This window comes from Budorcas taxicolor, chromosome 2 (genome assembly GCF_023091745.1).
Source record: "Budorcas taxicolor isolate Tak-1 chromosome 2, Takin1.1, whole genome shotgun sequence".
Taxonomy (NCBI): domain Eukaryota; kingdom Metazoa; phylum Chordata; class Mammalia; order Artiodactyla; family Bovidae; genus Budorcas; species Budorcas taxicolor.
The window spans coordinates 1,300,622-1,321,639 of NC_068911.1; the positions used below are offsets into that span (position 1 = coordinate 1,300,622).

At 57.9% G+C, this 21,018-nt stretch overlaps 2 protein-coding genes across 4 annotated transcripts in view; both read right to left on the reverse strand.

The window, feature by feature from the left end:
- Positions 1-10,939, reverse strand: part of C2H7orf50 (chromosome 2 C7orf50 homolog) — a 67,351-nt gene extending 56,412 nt beyond the window's left edge. The window contains exon 1 of one of the 3 annotated variants that reach the window (XM_052662956.1): positions 10,843-10,939. The gene's annotated coding sequence lies outside the window, so the exon portion shown is untranslated. Of the gene's footprint in view, positions 1-3,498; positions 3,524-8,271; positions 8,289-10,842 lie in introns of those variants that run through there. The other 2 variants (XM_052662947.1, XM_052662964.1) reach the window with 2 other exon arrangements.
- Positions 10,940-15,952: 5,013 nt separating this feature from the next.
- ZFAND2A (zinc finger AN1-type containing 2A) overlaps positions 15,953-21,018 on the reverse strand; it is a 41,088-nt gene continuing 36,022 nt past the window's right edge. The window contains 6 exon segments of the mRNA XM_052662934.1: positions 15,953-16,245; positions 16,931-17,079; positions 18,857-18,994; positions 20,360-20,400; positions 20,403-20,453; positions 20,894-20,992. Coding sequence (XP_052518894.1) covers positions 16,101-16,245; positions 16,931-17,079; positions 18,857-18,994; positions 20,360-20,400; positions 20,403-20,453; positions 20,894-20,992 — 623 coding nt within the window. The 3' untranslated portion in view covers positions 15,953-16,100.

Here is a 21,018-nt window from a genome sequence, read left to right on the forward strand (position 1 = left end):
ACAGACACAGACACATACACACAGACATACTCACACACAGACTATACACACACACAGAGAGACACAGACACACAACACACAGACACACATACATACAGAGACACACAACACACACACAAAAACACACACAGACATATACACACACAGACACACAGAGACACAACACACACAGACACACACAGAGAGACACAACACACACACAGAGACACACAGAGACACACACAGCCAGACACACACACACACAGACACACACACACAGCCACACACAGCCACAGACACACACACAGACATATACACACACACAGACACACACACACAGACATATACTCACACACACAGACACACACAGAGAGACACAGACACACAACACACAGACACACAGACATACAGAGACACACAACACACACACAAAGACACAAAGTCACACACACACACACACACACACACACACAGAGCTGGTGCAAACCACAGACACAGACACACACACACACCCCTCCTCACACATCGATCAAGCAGGGGACGAGTCGTTCAGCAGGAGCCAGGAGAGGGAACCCCTCCCGATCCCTGGAGCCCACGGGCAGTGTTACAGACGCAGGCGGGACAACGCCAGGGTGGTCTACAGTGACGTGTTTAAGAAAACAGCAGAGAAAGCTACACACGGACTCACAGGCAAGTGTGTGACGGACACAACCAAACCTTCACCATTATCCCTAGGGTTGGACTGCACGGGACTTTCCCAGACCCCTGCAGCTCAGTTTTATTTTGCTTTTTATCAAGGTTTCACACTTGAAAAACTTCATTTAAAAAAAAATACCAGTCCTTTAAGACTCTATCTACAAGCCCTACTAAAACCAACTTTCATTCTAACAAATTACAAGAACGTATTTTGTATCATTCGTTCTAAACTCACCCCCCGGCTTCATTTATACATGTATCTTTGCATGTGTATATATGTTATTAGACAGACATAAGCACGTAACACATACGTTTTACACACACAGCACACAGACCACGTCTCCAGAACAGAGGCACTTTCATTTCGGACATCTAACTGCACGGGAACAGACAGAAACCCATCGCCTTCTTCCTCGGACACCAGAATACACTGGACTCCCGCACAGAGGCTCAAACGTGTAACTCACTCATTCCACAAGTGTTTATCGAGGGCGGGTTCTGTGCCAGGCACTGCCGGAGGCTGAATACAGAGCAAAGAGCAAGGGAAGTAAGAGCCTTGACTGAGAAGCTTCCCTTCGAGTGTGACGTCCAGGCCCACTGGAGTGAATGAGTCAATGCTTTCACAGAGACAAACGCTGCCGAGAAAGCGCAGCAGGCGGGGTGGGCAGGTGCCAGGAGAGGCGGCAGACGCGGACAGCGGCAGGGGCCTCTCTGAGGGGCCACACGGACAGACGGGGTGTGAGCAACGTGCCCAGGCCCCGGGCCAGGCGCCGTCCGGGGGGCCACCTGCCTGTCCCGCCCCGCCCAAGGCATCAGCCTCACTGAGGACTCGGCGCGGCGCAGATGGACAGATGCCACCAGGACGTCAGCAGGGAGGACGTGCCCAGGTCACCAGCAGCCCCCCAGGCAGGCGCCACCCCCCGCCGCTGGCCGGTTGCTGTCTCTCCGCAAAGGTGCCGACCAGGTGCAGGGGCTGCTCCAGACTGGACCACGTGGCCCAGAGGACCCGCTCCCAAGTGCTCACGTTCTCATGGAGAGACAAACAGGTCAGGAGACGAGGATGATGCTATGCAAATGAAAACAGGATGAAGGCAAGGGCTGTGGAGAGCGGCGATTATGAAAAGGGCGCCTGACGCAAAGGGCCCAGAAACCGCTCTCTCTGAAGAATAGCCAGAGCACCTCAAGATTCCCTGTCTGGAGAAGAAAGAGAGAGGGGAGCCGCGGTACCAAGCTGCACCCACGACCCAGCCAGACACCCACAGGCCACAGGCGGGACAACACGGAGCCCGGGCAGAGGGCCCTCTGCCCCCCTGGGCCCACGATGCCCCCAGCACACCAAGAGAACCTCACCACCATGCGATGGGAAAACTGCAGGCGCAGAGCTCAGCCTTATCTCAGGAAGGTACCCCAAGCCAGAGGCTACAAGTTTCAATCAGTGTAATAAGAAACCTTGAAAGAATGAGACTGTTGACCCAGGGTTTTGAAAAGACAAAGGGCTCTGCCAGCCGATTACCTTGTTGGAGAAGCAAGAGAAGCTTAGCGAATATTCACACACCGGTTACCACGTGAGTTAAGTCCGATCTGTATGCATTCTGAGTTAGCATCAAAAAGCTTAATCACTACGTCTATTTGCTAAAAGTGGGGAGAAAAGTCTTTTCCATACTGCACAAACGTTTCTTTTAAGAGTCCCAAGAGATGGTGATGCAGACCTCTGAGACAAGGAGTATTTGCTGTAGGAAATGGCATTTCCTTACATTTATGGTCAACAAGGGGCCACAATGACTCAGTGGGAAGAACAGTCTCTTCGACAAGTGGCACTGGGGCTTTTGGACAGGCACATGTAGAATGAAACGGGACCCCTCCCTCATGCCATATAGAAATCATTACTCACAACGGATCAAACCTGAACGTAGAGCTGAAACTACGGCACTCTCAGAGCACACAGAAGGAAGCCCTCGCGGGTGGCGCTAGTGGGGAAGAAGCACCTGCCAGTGCAGGAAGCTGAGAGACACACGCTCGACTACTGGGCAGGAAGGTCCCCTGGAGGGGCGCAAGATGACCTGCTCCAGTGTTCCTGCCTGGAGGGCTACCGTCCATGCGGCCACAGAACCAGACACGCCTGAAGTGACTCAGCACGCACACACACAACTTCCTAACCTTGGACTGCCGCTGCTGCTGCTGAGTCGCTTCAGTCGTGTCCGGCTCTGTGCGACCCCATAGACGGCAGCCCACCAGGCGCCCCTGTCCCGGGGATTCTCCAGGCAAAAGCACTGGAGCGGGTGCCATTTCCTTCTCCAAACCCTGGATTAGGCAACAGTTTCTTCATCATGACACCAAAAACACAGCAGAAGAAAAAAGATAAACTGAATGTGTCAGAATTGAAATTCTGTGCTATAAATGATGTCAGCCAGAAAGTAAAAAGTCAACCAACAGAACCGGAGGTGTCTGCAATTCATATCTGACAAGGGGCTCACACCCAGAACGAATGAAGAGCTCACAACTCCATAAAAGAGGCCGACAGACCACTTTAAACATGGACAAAGGGTCTGAACGGACACTTCCCCAAAGAAGAGATACAGCTGGACAGGAAGCCATGAGGAGCTCGGCACCGGTCCTCATCAGGGAAGCCCGGATCAGGCGACGGCCCTCACGAGCCCGAGGACGGCCGGCATCAGACCGACCTGGGAAGCGTCGGTGACGCTGAGAGGCAGGCCCACGGTCACTGCTGGTGGACAGAACGCAGCGTGGACACTGTGGGACAGTCTGCCGGTTCCTCAACAAGTCACACAGTCACGTGGCCCGGGATGACACAGACAGACGTACTCAGGGAAATGAGCGGATCCACGCGAACTCTGAACACAGCTGGCCGCAGCAGCAACAGCCACAGTATCCATAACGGAGGAGCGACCGAGATGGCCCATCAGCTGGCAGATGAGCTGGGATTCAGGAGAACGGAAGCACTGAACCCTGCTCCATGGACGAAACGTGGAAGGCTTGCGGGCGGGAAGCCTGTCGCGAAAAACAAGACGGCGTAATGCCGTGTACATGGTATGTCCAGAAGAAGCAAATGACAGAGAGACCGACGGGGGGCTTGGGGCTGGGCAAGGGGCGCAGTGCGGTGAATGCTGGTACCAGGCTTCCTCCGGAGAAGAAACATGTCCTAAAATTAGCCTGTGGTAACGGTCACACACCCTGTGAACATACTTTAAAAAACCTGCTAATCCCAAGTTATTCGCTCTAAGTGGAAACACAGAAAGCCTCGGTGCTGTTTGTAGGGGCATAAATGAAGGGGAAAGCCCATCTCCCACCCCCACCACGCCAGCAAACACTTCTGCAGCGTCAAGGGTGCTCTTCACATCCCGCGGCCAGGCGGGACCTCCCCGCCCTGACCCTGTCCACCGACCATCATGGGTGGCCTGGCGGCGCTATGTCACCGCGCCAAGACCCCTCACTGTGTGTTCTCTCCTTACAGGTCTTTCTGCAAAACTCCCAATGACTCAAATTAACTTCCATGAGCAACACCAACTTAAGATTTCCTATACTTGGTGGTGGGGCGGGTCTGGAGGGGTGGGTGTTAAAGCTAATTGTCCTTGTGGTCACCACTAAAACCAGTGCTGACCCAGAGCTTCCCGTGTGCTGGGCCCTGTTCCAGGTGCTTCATGCGTGCTGAGCCCTGTCCGTCCTGTGACCACAGGACAGGCATGGGGGGACACTGAGGCACACCTCTTGGGGAGATCAACAGACTGGGCCTATAATCGGTAAATCTAAGGAAAAAGAAAGTCGCCCAGTCTGCCTGCTCTGCAGGAAACCCAGGAGAAGCGGCGGGGAGCCGACGCCGCTTGCCTCTGAGCAGCAGCCACCTCTGGTTCACGTGCAGGCCCAGGACCACCGAGTTTCTGGGCCATACGCGCACATCACTGACTTAATCTGACAGATTAAATGTCTTTTACAAAGATTTCTTAAATTGCATTACTCAGTATTAGCTGGAGGATGATGAGAAGGACAGGAGCCACGCCCGGCGGATGGGGAGTAAATTGGTACAGCCATCCTCAAGGTGATCTGGTAATCTTTGGTAACATTTAATCAAACGCTTTGGCCCAGTAATTCCACATAAAGGAACTTACCCTAATGAAATAATCATGGGCAGAGATTTATATAAGGATGATAATGACCTGATATAAAGGATGACACCACCTCTAACCCTAAAAAGCGGACAACACGCTAAGTGTCCAGCGGCAGACTGTGTCGCGCACGACGCTGGCAGCCAAGGACCGCGCCCGCACACCCACGGGCGCCTGCGGGCCGCTGCTTCCTCCCTCGAGTGGGCGCTCACAGCACAGCACAGAGCGGGAGGACGGGCCGCAGGCCGGAGCACGCGGGCCATGACCCCCATCCGTAAGAACCTCTGTACCCAGATACGCACAAGAGGAAAGCAGAGGGCAATACACTCAGTAGCATTTTAGGGGATAGAATTAAGAGAATTATTTTTCCTTTTTATTTCCCAGCAATGTCTACAATAAAAGAAAAGAGATTTGGGGGAATACCCTGGTGACCCATTGGTTAGCGCTCTGCACTTTTGCTGCTGAGGGTCCGGGTTCAATCTCTGGTCAGAAAACTAAGATCCCATGAGACACTTGGAGTACCCAAAAAAAAAGAAGACATTTTAAGATATCAGCTCAAAAGTGTTCAGTGAAACAAGCAAATAGCCCCCCAACAGAAGGCCGAGAACCCAGGGGAGACCAACAGGAGGAGACAGCTAAGCGCGGGCGGGCCCTGGCCGCCCACGAGACAGGCAGTGGCAACAGGCCGAGGCTGCCCAGCTGCGCCCAAGAGAAGACCCAGGGACCTGGAAAGGTAAGTCCGCCTCAAGGAGAAAAACCCTTTCTAAAATCTGAAAGCATCACTCGTAGCCCCCGATGTGCCCTCTCACCTGGCACATCTAAGTCACCTCTAAGTCACCTCTGATAGGAGGCGGCAGACCCAGGGAGGCCCCCCAGAACAGATCCACAGGAACGAGTGCCCGGAGCCCCAGCTCCTGCCCAGGACACGGCCGTGCTCCCACCCACCTGACCCGGACCATGCCGAGCCCCGCTCAGAAGAACGGCCTCCAGCTTCTGCTCCCTGAACCCACGGCCCCGCTCCTGTGACCTAAAGCCTGCAACCGAGCATCCCCCTGTGAGCCCACCTCGCCTCTTGCCAGCCAGGACCTCTGGGTGTCCTGGGGCTCAGGGACCCTCTAGCCTTGCAGGACCTGCGGCCGCTGCCTCGACACGCCCCTACACGTGCTAAGGCTCCGCGCCTCTCTCATGCCCGCTGCGACCTCATTACAACCGTGCCTCTCCAGACATGCTCAGCTCCCTGCCCAGCAGAACCCCCACTCTAGCTCCCGCTGCCGCCTGGCCAGAGATGCCCCAGGACCAAGGTGATCGGTCTCCCATTACATTCACAAGACCCGCCCCCAGGGATGCCCAGCAAAGCCCGCTTCCTGACTGTGGCCACGCACCCAGGTGACCAGTCCATCCTCTCCCCTCACAGACTCTCGGACCTCCAACACACCCTCCCCTCCCCTGCTGATTCCCGATGGCTCACTGAGCTTACAGAAGTTCCGCACGGACCCGCCCCTCTCCCCCTACAGTGCAGAACCCGAGCCTCTACAGGCTCTGACTCCGGGGGCCTCCGTGGCAATAAGCAATTCCCTCCCCTGTGGGCCGACCTCTTCTACAGAGTCAACAACGGGGTCTCACATCTGAAAACTCTGATTCCACACGCTCTCCACCTTGTTTCTGCTGTTTTCTACAAGAAAACCCTTGGGAGCTGCCCACTTTCTCCTCCCAGCCACTCCCTCATCAGGCGGCCACCTGACTTGGCCAGAAGGCTCTGAGACCACTAATGACACCCGTGTGCTAACAGGCTCTCCCGACCAAACTCTGGCCAGCCCCCTCTGGGCCCTCCCTTCATCGGGCCTCAACCTGGGCCTGCAAAGACTCGGAAACAGCCTCTAGCAGCTCGGGGCCGCGTCTTACAGCGACTCTGGGCTATCTCGTGCTTAGTTGCTCAGTCGTGTCTGACTCTTTGCGACCCCACAGACTGCAGCCCGCCAGGCTCCTCTGCCCACGGAATTCTCCAGGCAAGAATACTGGAGTGGGCTGCCTTTCCCTTCTCCAGGGGCTCTTCCCCACCCAGGGACCGAAGCCCGGTCTCCCGCGTTGCAGGCGGACTCTTGCCAGCTGAGCCCCCAGTGACTACTTACAGCGACTCTGGCCCCCCTAGAAAGCTCCTGCCTGAGAAAACCGAAGGCTACCAAGAGGGTCCTGCCAACATCCGAAGGCAGGACCTGTGTGCTGGGGGAGGGCAGGCGTCTCCTCCCTCAGAGGGAGGCCCGAGTCTGCTCACTACAATTCTCCAGCTCCATGCCTCTCTTCAGGGTGCCGCCCCTGCACCTCCCACCCTCCCTTTAAAACACCCTCTCTCTGCACAAATCCAAGGCGAGTTCAGTTCGCAAGACTTCCGCCTGTGGCAGTAGCTACCGTCGATTAAAACGGGGCCTCACCCATTAGGCCAAGTCCAGCACGGCTTTGTTCGTCCCTGACTGCACGCACCTGACCTCACAGCAGCATCTGCCACACACCTGCCCCTCTTCCCAACAGCCCTTTCTTCCCCGTTTCCCACCCCCCCTCCCCCCACACACACTCTCTGGCCTTCCCCCCTTCCTGGACCTCTTCACCTCCCTGCCCGCGGATGCTCAAGGGGCCCCGGCTCAGGCCTCCCTTCTTCTCCACTGACTCACTCCCTCCATCTCACCTAGCCCTGCGGCTTTAAATACCAGCCAGGGGCTGCTGACGCCCACGCTGCTCACTGAGCCGCGCTACCACGCTGCCAACCCTTGAGTATCACCGACACACACATTGTCTCACAGGAGACGTGTCAAATCCACACTGCCCATCATCCTCCACAAACCTGATCTCCCTGGCAAGGTCTGTCCCCTCAAAGGCCATCTGGTAAAATGAAGATTTCAGCTCAAGCCAAAACCCCTGGTGCCACCCACAACTCTTTCGCAAACACCCGGCCGCCCCACGGTGAACCCCCCTGGCCCCACTCCCGAAGCACGCCCAGAAGTGGGCCTGCACCGCCCCTGCTCCCGGGTCATTCAAAAGTCTCCGGCCGTTCTCCGCCCCCGGCCCTCCGGGCCGTCTCCGACGCCGCCTCCGGCAGGGTGCGTCAAGTGCCTAGGCCGGGTTCGGGCCACCTCCGCCGGGACTCTCCGCGGGCTTCCCTCCCCGCCCCGGCCCTGCGCCCCGCCCCACGTCGCCCCGCCGCGTCGCGCAGTTCTCTGTCCGCACAAGCACCGGCGTCCCAGCCGCCTCAGGCGACCTCGCTGGCTCCGGGCTGTTTCTGACGAGAGCGGCGCGGCCACGCGGGACTCACCCAGGGGGCCGCGGGGGCCCCCCGGCGCGGGCGACGCCCTGGCCCCCGCGCCCTCGGCAGGCCGCCGAAAGGAAGACGGCCAGGTCCCCCGCGCACCCCCAACGGCCGCGCCGGCCCCGCGCCCACGCGGGGGCCAGCCCCCCAACCCCGCAGCGCGCCACACTCTCCTACCTGCGCGTGGCCGTCGACGCCGCTTCCGGCAGACGCGACGCCCAGGTAACTCGGTCCCGCCCCCCGGGGCGGCGCCGCCTATTGGTCGAGGCACGCCTCCGTCTCCCCTCTGGCCAATGGAGAGGGGCGGCCGCGTGGGGTGGGGCGGGGCCGATGGCGTCACTGTTGGGCGCCGGGAGCCGCCGGTTGCCCGGCAACCCTCCGCGTTCCGGCTCCTCCGGTGGCGCCCCGCCGGTTCCCCGGCGCAAAGCGGACAGCGCAGGTCGGTCCACGAGAATTAGTCTCAAGCAGGATGTAGATTTTAACTGCTGTCACTTAAAAAGTGGGCGCAGGATTGCGAGGTTGTCCCCCACCCTCGCCCCGGGGCCTGGTCTCCTGGGGTCTGCCATGCCCGGGCTTTGGGAGGGGGCTGCAGTCACTGCCTGAACTTGGACGTCACCGTGACCCACCCCAGCCGTGTGTGAACTGGGGGTTTTGAAGCTTGATGGGAGCTTTGCTCGAGGGTGCTTGTTTGGGACGTGGTGTGTCACCGCGCCCGATGTGTCCATAGAGCAGAACGTGGGGGCAGGGGAACACCCCGTCCCACCTCCACTTCCCCGCTCACAGCGTTGCGCCTGCTCGCGAAGTTGCCGGTGCAGCGGTGTGTCTGCAGACACCTGTAAACCCAAGTTAGGTCCCTGGAGAGAGGATAAAGGTGGATGCGGGCCCGACCGCCCGGGCGTCTGAAGTCCGAGGAGGCGCCACGCTGATGAAACCAACCACGTGTTAAATCATTTTTCGGCTCTTAGAAATATTGAACAGTCTCGCCCCCCGCTGGTTGGGCGGACTTATAAGCTGGGGACAGTGAGGTGGGGACAGCTGGACGGGGTTGTGCCATCAAGGGAGTTTCCTGGGGTGGAAGATAGGGCAGCAAGCCAGGACTTTCTAGTTTTGCTCTCTACGGACAACTAACTTGCTTCTAATTGTATAAGACACCTTGCTTGCCTCTCCTGCATATAAGGAGACTGGGTCACCGGTATAAGCATGTTCAAATTTACCGATTCTAGGAAGAACCATTCTGTTTTCAAGCTGCTCAAGCTGGCTTCACGATCACTGAAAAATGAAGTTCTCATCCACATACAAGCTTAAATATTATAGGGTATAAAATACAAATATGGTTATCGTGTATTGTAACGCAACAGGACGCTATGGAGCCTTCCTGGAAGGGAAGAGACTCCACCCACTTACCCACCCTATGTGCCCCCACCTGCTGCTTGTCTGTAGAAAAGCCTTAGCCTCCTAGGCCTGTCAGCGAGCAGGACCCTGCAGGATCTCCCCAGTACAGGCCTCCCCCATTCCATGTCCACTGCCTCCGTTTTGTCTGAAGAAAAACTTAAAAAACGAATAACTTTAATCTGAGAAGTCAGAAAATGCAGAAAGGAAAACATTCAAGCAAGATGAAATAGACGTTAAAGTCAAGGACCTTTAGTTGCCCTCAAGAGCTATAGGTAATATTCTGAGCCATGTCCTTTTAGCTATTTTGTAGCTGCTGAAAGCCCCGGAAGTTGAGGGAATTGAGCTGTGTGCTGATCACAAGCACACAGACCCAGACTGGTTGGGGTACTGACGATGCTGAGTCCTGAGCATGTCACCACCGACCAATTAGAAGAATGTCCACGAGCTGATCACACACCCCACAGCTCTCTCCCTCACTGTTTGTAAAGAAAGCCTTCAGGGAATTCAGGTCTTTTAAGCACCAGCTGCTGGGACTCCTTGCTTTTCCCTTCACCACAACCCAGTGTCAGTAGGTCGGCTTTACCGCCACCCTAAGCGGTAGAGCTTGGTTTGGAAACAGGGAGCGGTGATTCCCAGAAAGCCTCCCACTGAAAATAGCTGAAAAAATGACTAAAACACACACACACATATATAAAACAAGACATATATATATAGATGACATGGGCCGATAAATAAGGGGAAGAGGGGAAACCTAGAGAAGTAAGCCTTTCAGTTAGGACCGTTTTTCACTCAATTCCGGAAGAAACTGAAAGGCTGAGAATGTGAACAAAGATTTTGTCAGCTTTGCAGGCTAGGGCTGCCAAGAGGAAGGGTTCTTGTAAGCGTCACATCTTTGCATTGAAATCCTGAAAGGCTACACTGTAGGCATGAATATAAAGAGTGACCAGCTCTTGCAGGCAATGCGTAAACGTCACCTTGAATTCATCTCAATTTCTGAAACTGCATTTGAGCGATTCAGGATTTACTGTTGGTGCTGCTTGTGGGCTGAAAGAGGAAAAGGCCAAGTTTAGAAGACCATCAGGTCCCACACCCCAAACGGAAACTGCTCATATAGCAGGACCGCTAGTCAACAGAAAACGGCTACATACCGGAGACAAACAATGGGACAGAAAACCAAGAAAATCAGCACCGTCAGTGTGCACTGGGCTGCGCCACACCCGCCCAACAGAGCCTCGTGGGCCTGAAAACGGACTGCTTCAGCTGCTGCCCGACCAGGCTCACTTTGCTGGAAGCACAGCTAGCCAAAATGCCGAAGTCCGCAGGAAATCAGCCACGCCGGGAGAGGGAACAACAAACCTTAGCTCCACCTCCGCGAAGGCAAGGGGCCCAGGGTACTTATGGGACGGAGAAGCAGGCCGGCCTGAGGTCGGATGGGTGGGGAGTGCAGGGAGATGGGCCAAAGCTGGGATAATCTCGGTCCGTGAAGGTGCTAACCTCACCACAGGCCTCTGCAGGTTCAAACGCAGAGGCATTTAGAGACTAGGGGTGAGGTTCTCAGCTCTGACGTCAGAGGTCGTGGAGAGGAGACTCGTGCTTGCCCCCTGGAGGCTCGGAGGTCCTGTCCACTCTTAACCAGCTCAGCTGGAACCCGGCCCAGCTGACTCCAAGCTCCTGGGAAACAACTCAGGTGAGCATCTCATCGTCCAGGCCCCGTGAGGCCTCGAGGAAGAGAAAGTCTTAAAACGACTTTGATTAATGGTGCAGGTGAAATGGACCTGGCCCAGGGTCCCACAGTCACGGGCTAACACGGCGCCCCCGTCAGGGGCTCAGCCTCAACTGCGTCTCTACCGTGCCCACAGCGCATCGGGAGCTGCTTAGGCAGGCGTGTGGTTCTCAGGTCTTCTGAGTTTCGTGACCCAAGTGCAGGACCGTCTGTACTACAAACTGACCTCTTCCTTTGGGCCCCACTCAAAACCAGCGACTTCCAAGTCACCCTGTAAATGAGTGACAGCCGTGTTAAACGTGGCCCACGCCGCCTCCCAGCACCAGGGGACCGAGCGATGGTGCCGAAGTGGCCCCGTTGTGGCCCCTCCGGTGGTGGGCTGTCTCTGCACAGCACATCCACACAACTCAGCTGCAGACATTTATGATCTCACAGCATCTGCACGGTGGGCACATGGGCATGACTTAGCTTTGTGCTCGGCCTCAGGGGCCCCCACAAGCTGGGCCGAGGTGGCACTAGGGCTGGAGTCTCACGGGAAGGCTCGCCTGGAGCACGGCCACTTCCGAGCTCGCTCACCTGGCCACTGGGAGGACTGAAGACCAACCGCCTGCACGCACCCCGACCGCGGCCCCCGCTCCCCTCGAAGCCCCTCCCCGCTCCCCTCGGCTCTTCCACGCCGCCCACTCCCCTCGTGCGGCACACAGCGGTGGCTGACCACAGCCTTGCAGTAAGTCAGCACTTACCCTCAGACGTTCACACTCGACCAGGTGGGAAGGTCAGACTTGTCTCCCTCCTGCCGCCTTCCTGACACCCCCGGCACCCCTGTCTCAGGGCAGCTGCAGGGCTAGGCCCACGTCCACAGTCCTCGCTGAGCAGCTTCAAACCTGGAAAACGGAGACCGCTTCGGAAACTCACTTCAGAACCCACCTTCCAGATTGGGCCATAGAAGCCTGACCAAGAACAAGCATGGGAACGAGGGGGAAGGGCAGGGCAAGGACTGGGAGACGGGGACGGACGTGCACACACTACCGACACGGCGCGTGACACCGGTGAGTGATGGCAACCTCCTGGGCAGCGCGGGAAATGCTACTGAGGGCTCCGTGGTACCCTGACTGGGAAGGGAGTCCAAAACGGAGGCTATGTGCACACACAGCCGACTCACTTTGCTGTACAGTAGAAACAAGACTGGGAAGCAGGTAAATCCAATACAAATAGATTTTAAAAACACACTTGAAAAACCCCAATCCCTCTGAACAGGGACGACCTGCAGAGACGGACTTGGGGCTGACGGGTCGTGCCCCTCCTGGCGCCTGGATGCAGCTGCCTGCAGAACCAAGGTCCTGGTCGCAGGCTCCCTTGTTCTCAGGGGCCCTCTGGTGACACCTTGTGGGCACGTCTGATACTGCAGCCTCGCACCAGCTCGGCCGGCAGGACTGCTCACTGGACACGGAGCACTGGGCAGGCAGCCTGGCCCTGCGCGCAGCTCGTAACGCAGAGGCAGGACAATGGCAGCAGGGAAGGTGTGGCTGCACGTGCTTAAGACCCCAGGCGGCGGGAGAACACGCTCAGCTGCCCCAAGGCTCTCCCTTCCCTGACACGGGCCAGACCCTCTCAAGAGACGCGTGGACTTGCTGAGGCCAGCCTGACCCTCCTCCTGCAGCCGGGTGGTGGTGGGCCCAGCGCCGGGCACCGAGGCCCAGGCACTCACAGGTGAGGGAACCACTGCCGACACCACAGCACGCTCCAGGGCACGCCCAGCAGCTGAGGCAGGGAGCACAGCCTTCTCTCAAAAACGCACGCAGACTCATAAAGGGGCACTCAGAACTCTCAATGTCAGCACTTCCTACAGTAACTTGAATTGTGGCTTCCCCATCCTTTGGGATGTCATCACGTCCACAAGGAATTCTCAGAACTAACGCTCAATTCTGCTCATCAAGGCAGAACGGCTGATGACACCACATTTTCATCACTAGGAGAAAACGGAGCCCGTGGAACAGCCGATGGGGGTGCAGGGAAACTGATGGGGAGGAAATTGGTGTGACCTCCTGGAGGCCAACTTGGGACCTCTCACCTGCCGGGAGCCAGCGTGAGGAACTCTGCCCGTGGCAAAGGTCATGAGGAAGGAGGCTCGGCATTACGCAAAGGCGGGACGGAGCCTCAGGAGACCCCCTGTTCCCGAGCATCTGCCCCCGAAACCAGAGTGCCTACTTTACTGTTTCATGCTCTCACCTACACCTCTGACTTTACGGGGGGCTGTTCCCCACCACCTCTTTCAGAGGAGTTAACTTGCAGCTCCAAGTTAATAAAAATTCCTGGGCGTGACAGGAGTGTTTCAACTTACGGACTCCTCTGAAGGTTCTCTAGCCTGCCTGAGCAGGTTCGTCCGGCCACATGTGATTCTTTACAGCCTCCCAACCGTGAGAGACACGAGATGCTGTAAACTTTCTAAATACAGACTCTTTTGAGAAGTTAGAAAATTATTAGTATAGTATACTGGGTTGATTAGGAATTATATTGGTGAAGGGTTTTTCATTTGTTGAGCCAATATTTGCAGCTAAATCTCCATATCCCCTGCCCTTATAATAACCAGCATATGGGAGAAATAAGTATTAACCTTTGAGATTAATCATGTTAAACCTTAGGCTAAGTAAATTCCTTTTCTTGATTATAACCCCCTGCACCCTCACCCTATAGGAATGCAACTTTATCTGGTACCTTCGGAGGGTGGCGCCTAGTTTAAGAAAAAATCACCCCTGGAAAAAATAAGTTTTCTGGTTGACTGACTGTTATCAGAAAGGGCCATAACATGTCAGCCGGCCTCACGGCCAGAAGATGTTGTAAAACCCCTAAGACCTTTGTATACTTTTATATGAAGCACCTGATTTTGACAAGGGTCAGGTCTGCTGACCCCGCGTGACTCTGTACTCATCTCTATGTATAACAAAAAGTATATAAGCAAACCTGAAAATAAAGAAATTGGATCAGTTTCTGGAAAGACTGATTCCCCCGTGTCGTTCTTTCTTTCCCCTTCTGGCTGAATTCCCATCTGGAGCGTGGATGCTCGCCATGTCTACTTACTTGCCCAGGCTTCTAAGACCCGCGCGAGAGGGAGCCCAAGGCGGGGCACCCTCCGCTATTCAAGCGGGCGCCGGTGGCCTACGTAGATGGTGCAAATTCCTTGCCTTGGAGTTTTATTGGTTTTCCACGTAAACCAAGTTATTCAGCCTTTTTCTCCACTAATATTTCCTACTACACGATTTTCTAATCTGTCTATAATTAAATAAGTTCTTTCCTAAGACGCCTACTCCCTCTCCCCTTTGAATTACCCTGGACCCACGGGGGCTGGACCCCGGCACTCACCCAGCTCTGAGACACGCCCCTCCAGCACAGCAACGCGCCCTAAGGAGCAAAGCATCGGGGCAGCGACATGCCCAGGCCCTAGGGGACCTCGACCTCCATAAACGGCGACAGGGACTGCCCGGCAGACGCCTGCTGTCCTGACCTTCGCCCTCCACACCATCGCAGCATCTCTTCACACGGGGCCTTCAGGAAAACGCTAGCTTCTCAGAAAGGCCCTAAATACACTTAAACATTCCACGTCTAAGCTGAGAAACGTGAGTGCACTCCCATAAGCGGACAGTCACTGACAGCGTGGCTCATCCTTGCCCTTTGGTCTGGGCGATCCAGGACAGTGCTGAGAAACAGGACGCATGCCCTCTACCTGCTTTTAGAATTCCTGTAGCCACGATTAAAACAGAAAAAAAACAAGTAAAATTCACTTTAATACTTTATTTAATCCATTATATCCAAAATACTATTTCAACCTGTAAATATTTGTAACGAGCTTTTTTTTTTTGGTATGGTCTTCAAAACCCAGCTCTACAGAGTCAGTTTGGACATTAACCTCTCCTGAGACAGACGTGATCTGTGTCTAGATGGCATAAACCTTGCAGTTGAGAAGATACACACTCAAGTTCCCGACACTCAACGCTGCTTCCTAACACCGGCGAGTGGCCGCCACGTAGACCCAGACCCCACGGAGTGCTTCATGCACGCGGCCCTGAGACCCACGGCATCAGGAACGCGGGCAGGGTGGGGCTGCGCTGCTCACAGGCCCCCGGGCGATCCTGGCACATCTGAGAGCCAGCGGCCTAGACCTGCCACCACTAACCAGAGGAGGGCCACAAACAGCCGCATCTCCCACCTGCGGACTGGGGACCCAACACGCTGCCCTCCACCGTGTCCTGAGGCTCCGAACCCAGCAAGCAAAGGGTGACCCCGGCTGCGTGCCCTGTGGGTTACGATGGGGACCCAACCAGACAGCATTTCTCTTCCTCCGGTTTCCTGGTGCCCGAGGTCCCAGGAGACGAGGGCTCTCCTGGCGTCACCACAACGCCTGTAGTCAGAGGGTCACGGCTGTCCTCTCTGGATCAGGAGTGGTGGGCGGGGGGACACCTGGACAAGGACCCAACAGGGGAGGCGGTCCCCCTCCACCTGGGCTCGGATGGCCGATCACAGGAGCCACGTGGGAAGACGGCGTGTGGCTCGCTGTCGGTGGTCTGAGAGACAGAAGCCCACGACTGGCGCCCAGGCCAGAGCTGCCCGCATGGGAAGCAGGGGCCTGCTGGAGCACGAGGGGCGGGGCACGCACGCGAGCAGGCCCGTCTGGGCAGGATCAGCCACGCCATCACTTTACTTTGAACCTGAAAGAGAAGAAAACTGCTTGTTTTTAGGTTTGTCAGGATTAACTAGAAGTGGGCAGTCACGCACAGAACATTCGCCACCCACAGGGCTTCAGACGCCAGCGGTGAAGTGCCTCTCGGGGTCACCCGGGACTGAGGAGCCTGCAGGCTGGCGCACGCCCTCTCCCCCGTCTGGCCAGGACGGGGGCTCAGAGCCCCAGCGGCCAGGCAGGAGCCGCGCCGTGAGTGCTTAGCGTGACCGTCCCCCCGACCTGTCCTGGGCCACGCCTGAAGCGCCGGGTCGGCCAGCCGCCCAGCCCCTCGCGGGAAACCGACAGCCTGGGTTCCAAGCACCTGTGGGGAAGGCTCAGGCCAGCATTCTGCCAACTCCTCACCTCTAGCACGGAGGCCACACGCGTGGGGATGAGGGGACCCTCTGCCTGGTTCAGGCAGACGCCACGAGAGACGGTCACAGGAGGCAGCAGGGGACCCGGCTTCAGGTGGGGGCAGATGGTCCACATTCCCGAGGGGGCTCTCCTGGCTGCCAGCCAGTGGAGGGGCTGGGCTGCCATCAGGAGGCGGCTGGACTACGGCAACCCCAGGCCCACGGGGAGGGCAGGCGGCTGACAGCGTGTGAAGCCGAGCTCACAGTGCAGGGAGGGGGTCACTGTCTGGCCCCACAGGCTGCTGGGCTGCCAAGGGGACGCTTGGCGACCACCGCAGAGAGAACGCCACAGGAGGCAGAGATCAGGGTGACGCATCCACAGGCCAGGGGGCCCCAGGGAGACGGGGACCACCCTCCCCGCAGCCCCAGAAAGGAGCCCGCCCCCGCCCCCCGGCACCATGAGCGCGGCTTCTAGCTTCAGAACTGAGGTCCCAGCAGACAACGACTAGAATCCAGCTTCAATTGAGTCCACTTTTAATTTAGATCATATTCACCCAAACCCCACAGCGAATACTGCGCCCCTACAGCTGAGCGTGGGACTCAATTCCAGGTCCAGGTGGTCCCAACGCGTAGGCTAAGTGAGGCCGTCCTCACCCGGCTAAGCTGCCGGGGTGGCCCCTGCAGGCGCAGCCGTGGTCCAGAGGGCGTCTGTGCTGGAGGCAGAGGCTGCCGCTGCACTCCTCACACGCCACCCGCAGCATCTCTCTCCTGCAGCCCTCTCTGGAGCACCGGCACATAAACACCTGGGAAAGCACAAGTCACTTCAATGTCCCAACCGCCTCGCTGAGCGATCACTCAGCAAGCCCCCAAGTAAGACCCTCAACCCTCAACCCACAACAGTTCTTAACAGTATGAAGGCGCTGGGCTTTCACTGAGACCTGTCAGGTAAACAGAAAAATGCTAACTAAGCGTGCAGGAAACTTAACAGACACACACAGAGCCAGCAGCCAGCACTTGGTGCCGGGGGCGCTCCCAGAGAGAGACGAGATGGGGGTGGGAGCAGACGGTCACGGGAGAAGGCCACGCAGCGTGAGGGGAGCCAGCGGGGGCCCGGGGCCAGCGGCGCCTGTGCTCCGGCGGGGGCCTCTGGGTGACCTAAGCTGCCAGACACTCCCAACTGTGCAGGCGCAAGGGAGGAGGCAGGGCCAGCAGCCAGGGGCGGCCTTCCACCAAGGCAGGCAGTGGCCGAGTGCAGGGGACAGCAAGGAGCGGCGGGCAGGGACCGAGCAGAGAGCCTGGGGCAGAGGCTCAGGGCAGGCTTCGCCTTCTGCTCCAGGCTGTCATAATCGACTTTGTCCTGCACTGAGCGCGGGAAGCAGGGAGCGGCTGGAGCACACGGAGACGGCCGAGGACCGGAAGCCAGAACCCACGGCGGCAGACGGCGACTCGGCCTCACAGGAGCGGGGCCTGGAGACGCGCTGGAGGCTGAGAGAGGGGGCCGCGCAGTCCACATCCCGGAGGACCACTGGTCGGCCCGGGGAGCGCGCGGCGCGGCGCCATGCGGGAGGCCCGCGAGCCCGTTCTCTGAGGGCGGGACAGGCCGCAGCCAGCCCGGGGCTCCTCAGACACAGAGGTGGTCATGGGTGGCGGCTCCGACTCCGCCTGAAGCTCTACAGTGGCCAAGAGATGTTCTGAAAAGGGATGAACGCAAAACGGCAAAAGATGAAAGGAACAGCCCCACCTTTAGGGAAAGCTCACGGACAAGCAGGACGCGCTCAGCAGACGTGAACCCCTGCAAGCTGGTGTGGAGGCTTGCAGGGTGGGGGGCGGGGGCAGGAGGAGGCTGTGCCTCCAGGAGACCCCCTCCCCACAGCAGAGCTGCCCTGACCGCCGCGAGCCTGAGTGACCAGGACCCAGCACCGAGCACCCACACGGGGACACAGAGACGGGAACTTGGGGGAGAACAGGCCGGCCCAGCAGGGCCAGCACAGAGGAGCGCGGGCAGAGCAGGCGCGGGCCCAGGGCTCCCAGTCTGCGAGGCTCAGCCAGCGTGAGGCTGCCACACCGGGACAAGGAACGCGGTGGCTCACAGGCACCCCCGAGCAGCAGCAGGAAGGTGAAAACTGCCAGCGCCCACGAGTGCCAGGAGCGCCGCCGGAGCAAGGGTGCCCGGGCCCCGCAGCAGCGGGGAAGGCAGGCGGCCCCATGCCCGCTCCCGACGGACAGACGGGCGCTGGGGTCTGCACGCCATCAGAGCGTGCTGCGCTGCCTCCTGGGAGCTCAGGAACAAAGTGCACATGGGCAGGGATTCCTAGAAACCACGCTAACTTTCCGCCTTCAGAGAAACAGTGAGATTCCTGTAAGGAAAGCAAATCCTAGCATAGACCCTGATAATGAGGAAATATGCTTGTGAGCCCTCGCCGCTCACAGTCCAGGAGAAACACTCGGCAAATTGTTCAGTTCAGCCGCTCAGCTGTGTCCAGCTGCTTGCGACCCCGAGGACCGCAGCCCGCAGGCCTCCCTGTCGCCCACCAACGACCGTCAGGGCCTAACTCTACCTCTCCGCCGAGGACGCGGCACCTGCCTCGCCTTCTGTCTCCTGCCCGGGGGGCGCCGGCAGCCTCCATCCACGTGCGCTCCGGCCGCCGCATCGGGGCTCTCCTCCCGTCTCACTGGGACAGGGCCGTTACAGAGTGGGCACACCGGGACCCGGCCATCCTAAACAACAAGCGTGAGACGACAGGGCTGATCAGAGAACCAAACTCACGCACACGACAGAAAGGACCGCGGCACCGTCACGGACGCCGGCCTCACCCTCACGGGAGGACTGGCAGTCAGCTCGGGCGGACCCCAGGGGAGCCACTGCCCAACGGACAAACACCCGCCCGCAGAGACACCCCGAGGAGAGCCGGCGAGGCCACCCAGGAGGGTAGCAGGCGGGCAGTCCGGATGGCCAGCCTTGGGACGGCAGGGCCGTCTGTCCAGCACCAGGAGTGAATGGAGAAGCTGATGCCTCCAGGGCGGGCAGGGCTGCCAGGAGCAAACGCCAGCTGAGGAGCCGCGGCCCTGCCTGCCAGCGGCCCTCCCGATGCTCAGGGGGCTTCCGCCATGCCCACACGGGCAGATGTGGCCACCCACCAAGCCCAGGACGGGGGGCTCTGGACGGGCGCAGCAGGGCACGCAGCAGCGGAGCACCTGGCTCGGTCAGCACCCCTCAGGGCCAGGCCGGGCTGGCTTCACTCGGGAGCGACCCCTCAGGGCCAGGCCAGGCTGGCTTCACTGGGGTGCGACCCCTCAGGGCCAGGCCGGGCTGGCTTCACTGGGGAGCGACCCCTCAGGGCCAGGCCGGGCTGGCTTCACTGGGGAGCGACCCCTCAGGGCCAGGCCGGGCTGGCTCCACTGGGGAGCGATCCCTCAGGGCCAGGCCGGGCTGGCTTCACTCGGGAGCACGCTGAGGTGATGCTGATGTGGGCGGGTGACAGGTAACCCGAGTGCCTGGAATCGGAGCTGAACGCCACCCGGGGCACTCCCGCAGCTGGCCCGTGGGCGAGTTAAGCAAGCAAGCAATGCTGAGTCATCTCTAGGCAGACTCACCCTATCCAGGGAAACAGGAAGGTCAAGTGAACAAAACCACAGTTTCGCCTGGTCCTTGGTGCTGGGCGAACATGAGTCACCCTCCCCCGCCCCCATGGATCAGCGAGGGCCCAGACCACAGCCGACACTGCTCTAAGCCTGAAAGGCCACCATCTGCACATCTGAGCTGCCACCATGGGGAACCAGCAGAGTGCTGGCTAAACTAAATGTTTCAACATGTTAAGTAAGCTTTGACGGTCTGGATACTGAGACTGATTCCAGGAACCCCCAAGAATAACCTGTGGTTTTCGAGCTGCGCGGCCCGAGCTTCCTGGGAAGGTGGACGCCCCTCCCTGCCCTGTCCACACAGGACTAACCGAATCCTAACAGGACTTTACCGCTCCTTTCACTCCAGCTGAGCTTCGGCTACATGCTCGCGCCCACTACCTCGGGCAGCGCAGCTCTGGAGAAGGAGGATCAGAATCTTCAGAAAGAAGTGTGATCGATTACCTTGGTGAATGCAAGGGGACCCTTATATGCAGCATAGGTAACTGATCTTTACACAAATCTTGTTTACACGCGTCACATTTTAACGGAAGAAAATCTATAAAAAAACAGTGAAGTGCTTTAAAGACTAGAACAAAATAATCATACGTCGTTATTAAACAAGTATTTACCTTCCCTGAGTTCATATAACGCCTATCAGACACATCCTCGAGGTATTACAAGAGAATAAAATAATTGGGACCCGTGAATTTCACAATGCCAGCAACATTGCAGAATGGGTACAGCTACCCTTTCCAGAGAGATCTCAGCTCAGGGGGCACCTGAGTGTCTAAGCAGCGCTCTTCATCCACCCAGCGCTGGCAGCCAGCCTCCTACCGGGCTGTACAGAGCCTCAACCTCAGTCCAGCACCTCATTGCTGAAGAGCCCCAAAGGCCAAGACCCAAAGGACATCAGCTAACAAAGACAGCGGCCGGTTCTCCCGGCACGCAGATGACAAAACGCCCAACTTCTGCTGCGGTTCTCTCAAAAGTGCTTACCTAGCTGCTTGCACGCTTTCTCTGAACAGTGCTTCCCCAAATCAAGGAACTCCATTGTAAGAACGTGTCCGAAACACAGACGGCAGAGTAGAACGTCACCTGCAAGAATCAGAAAAACTCAGGAG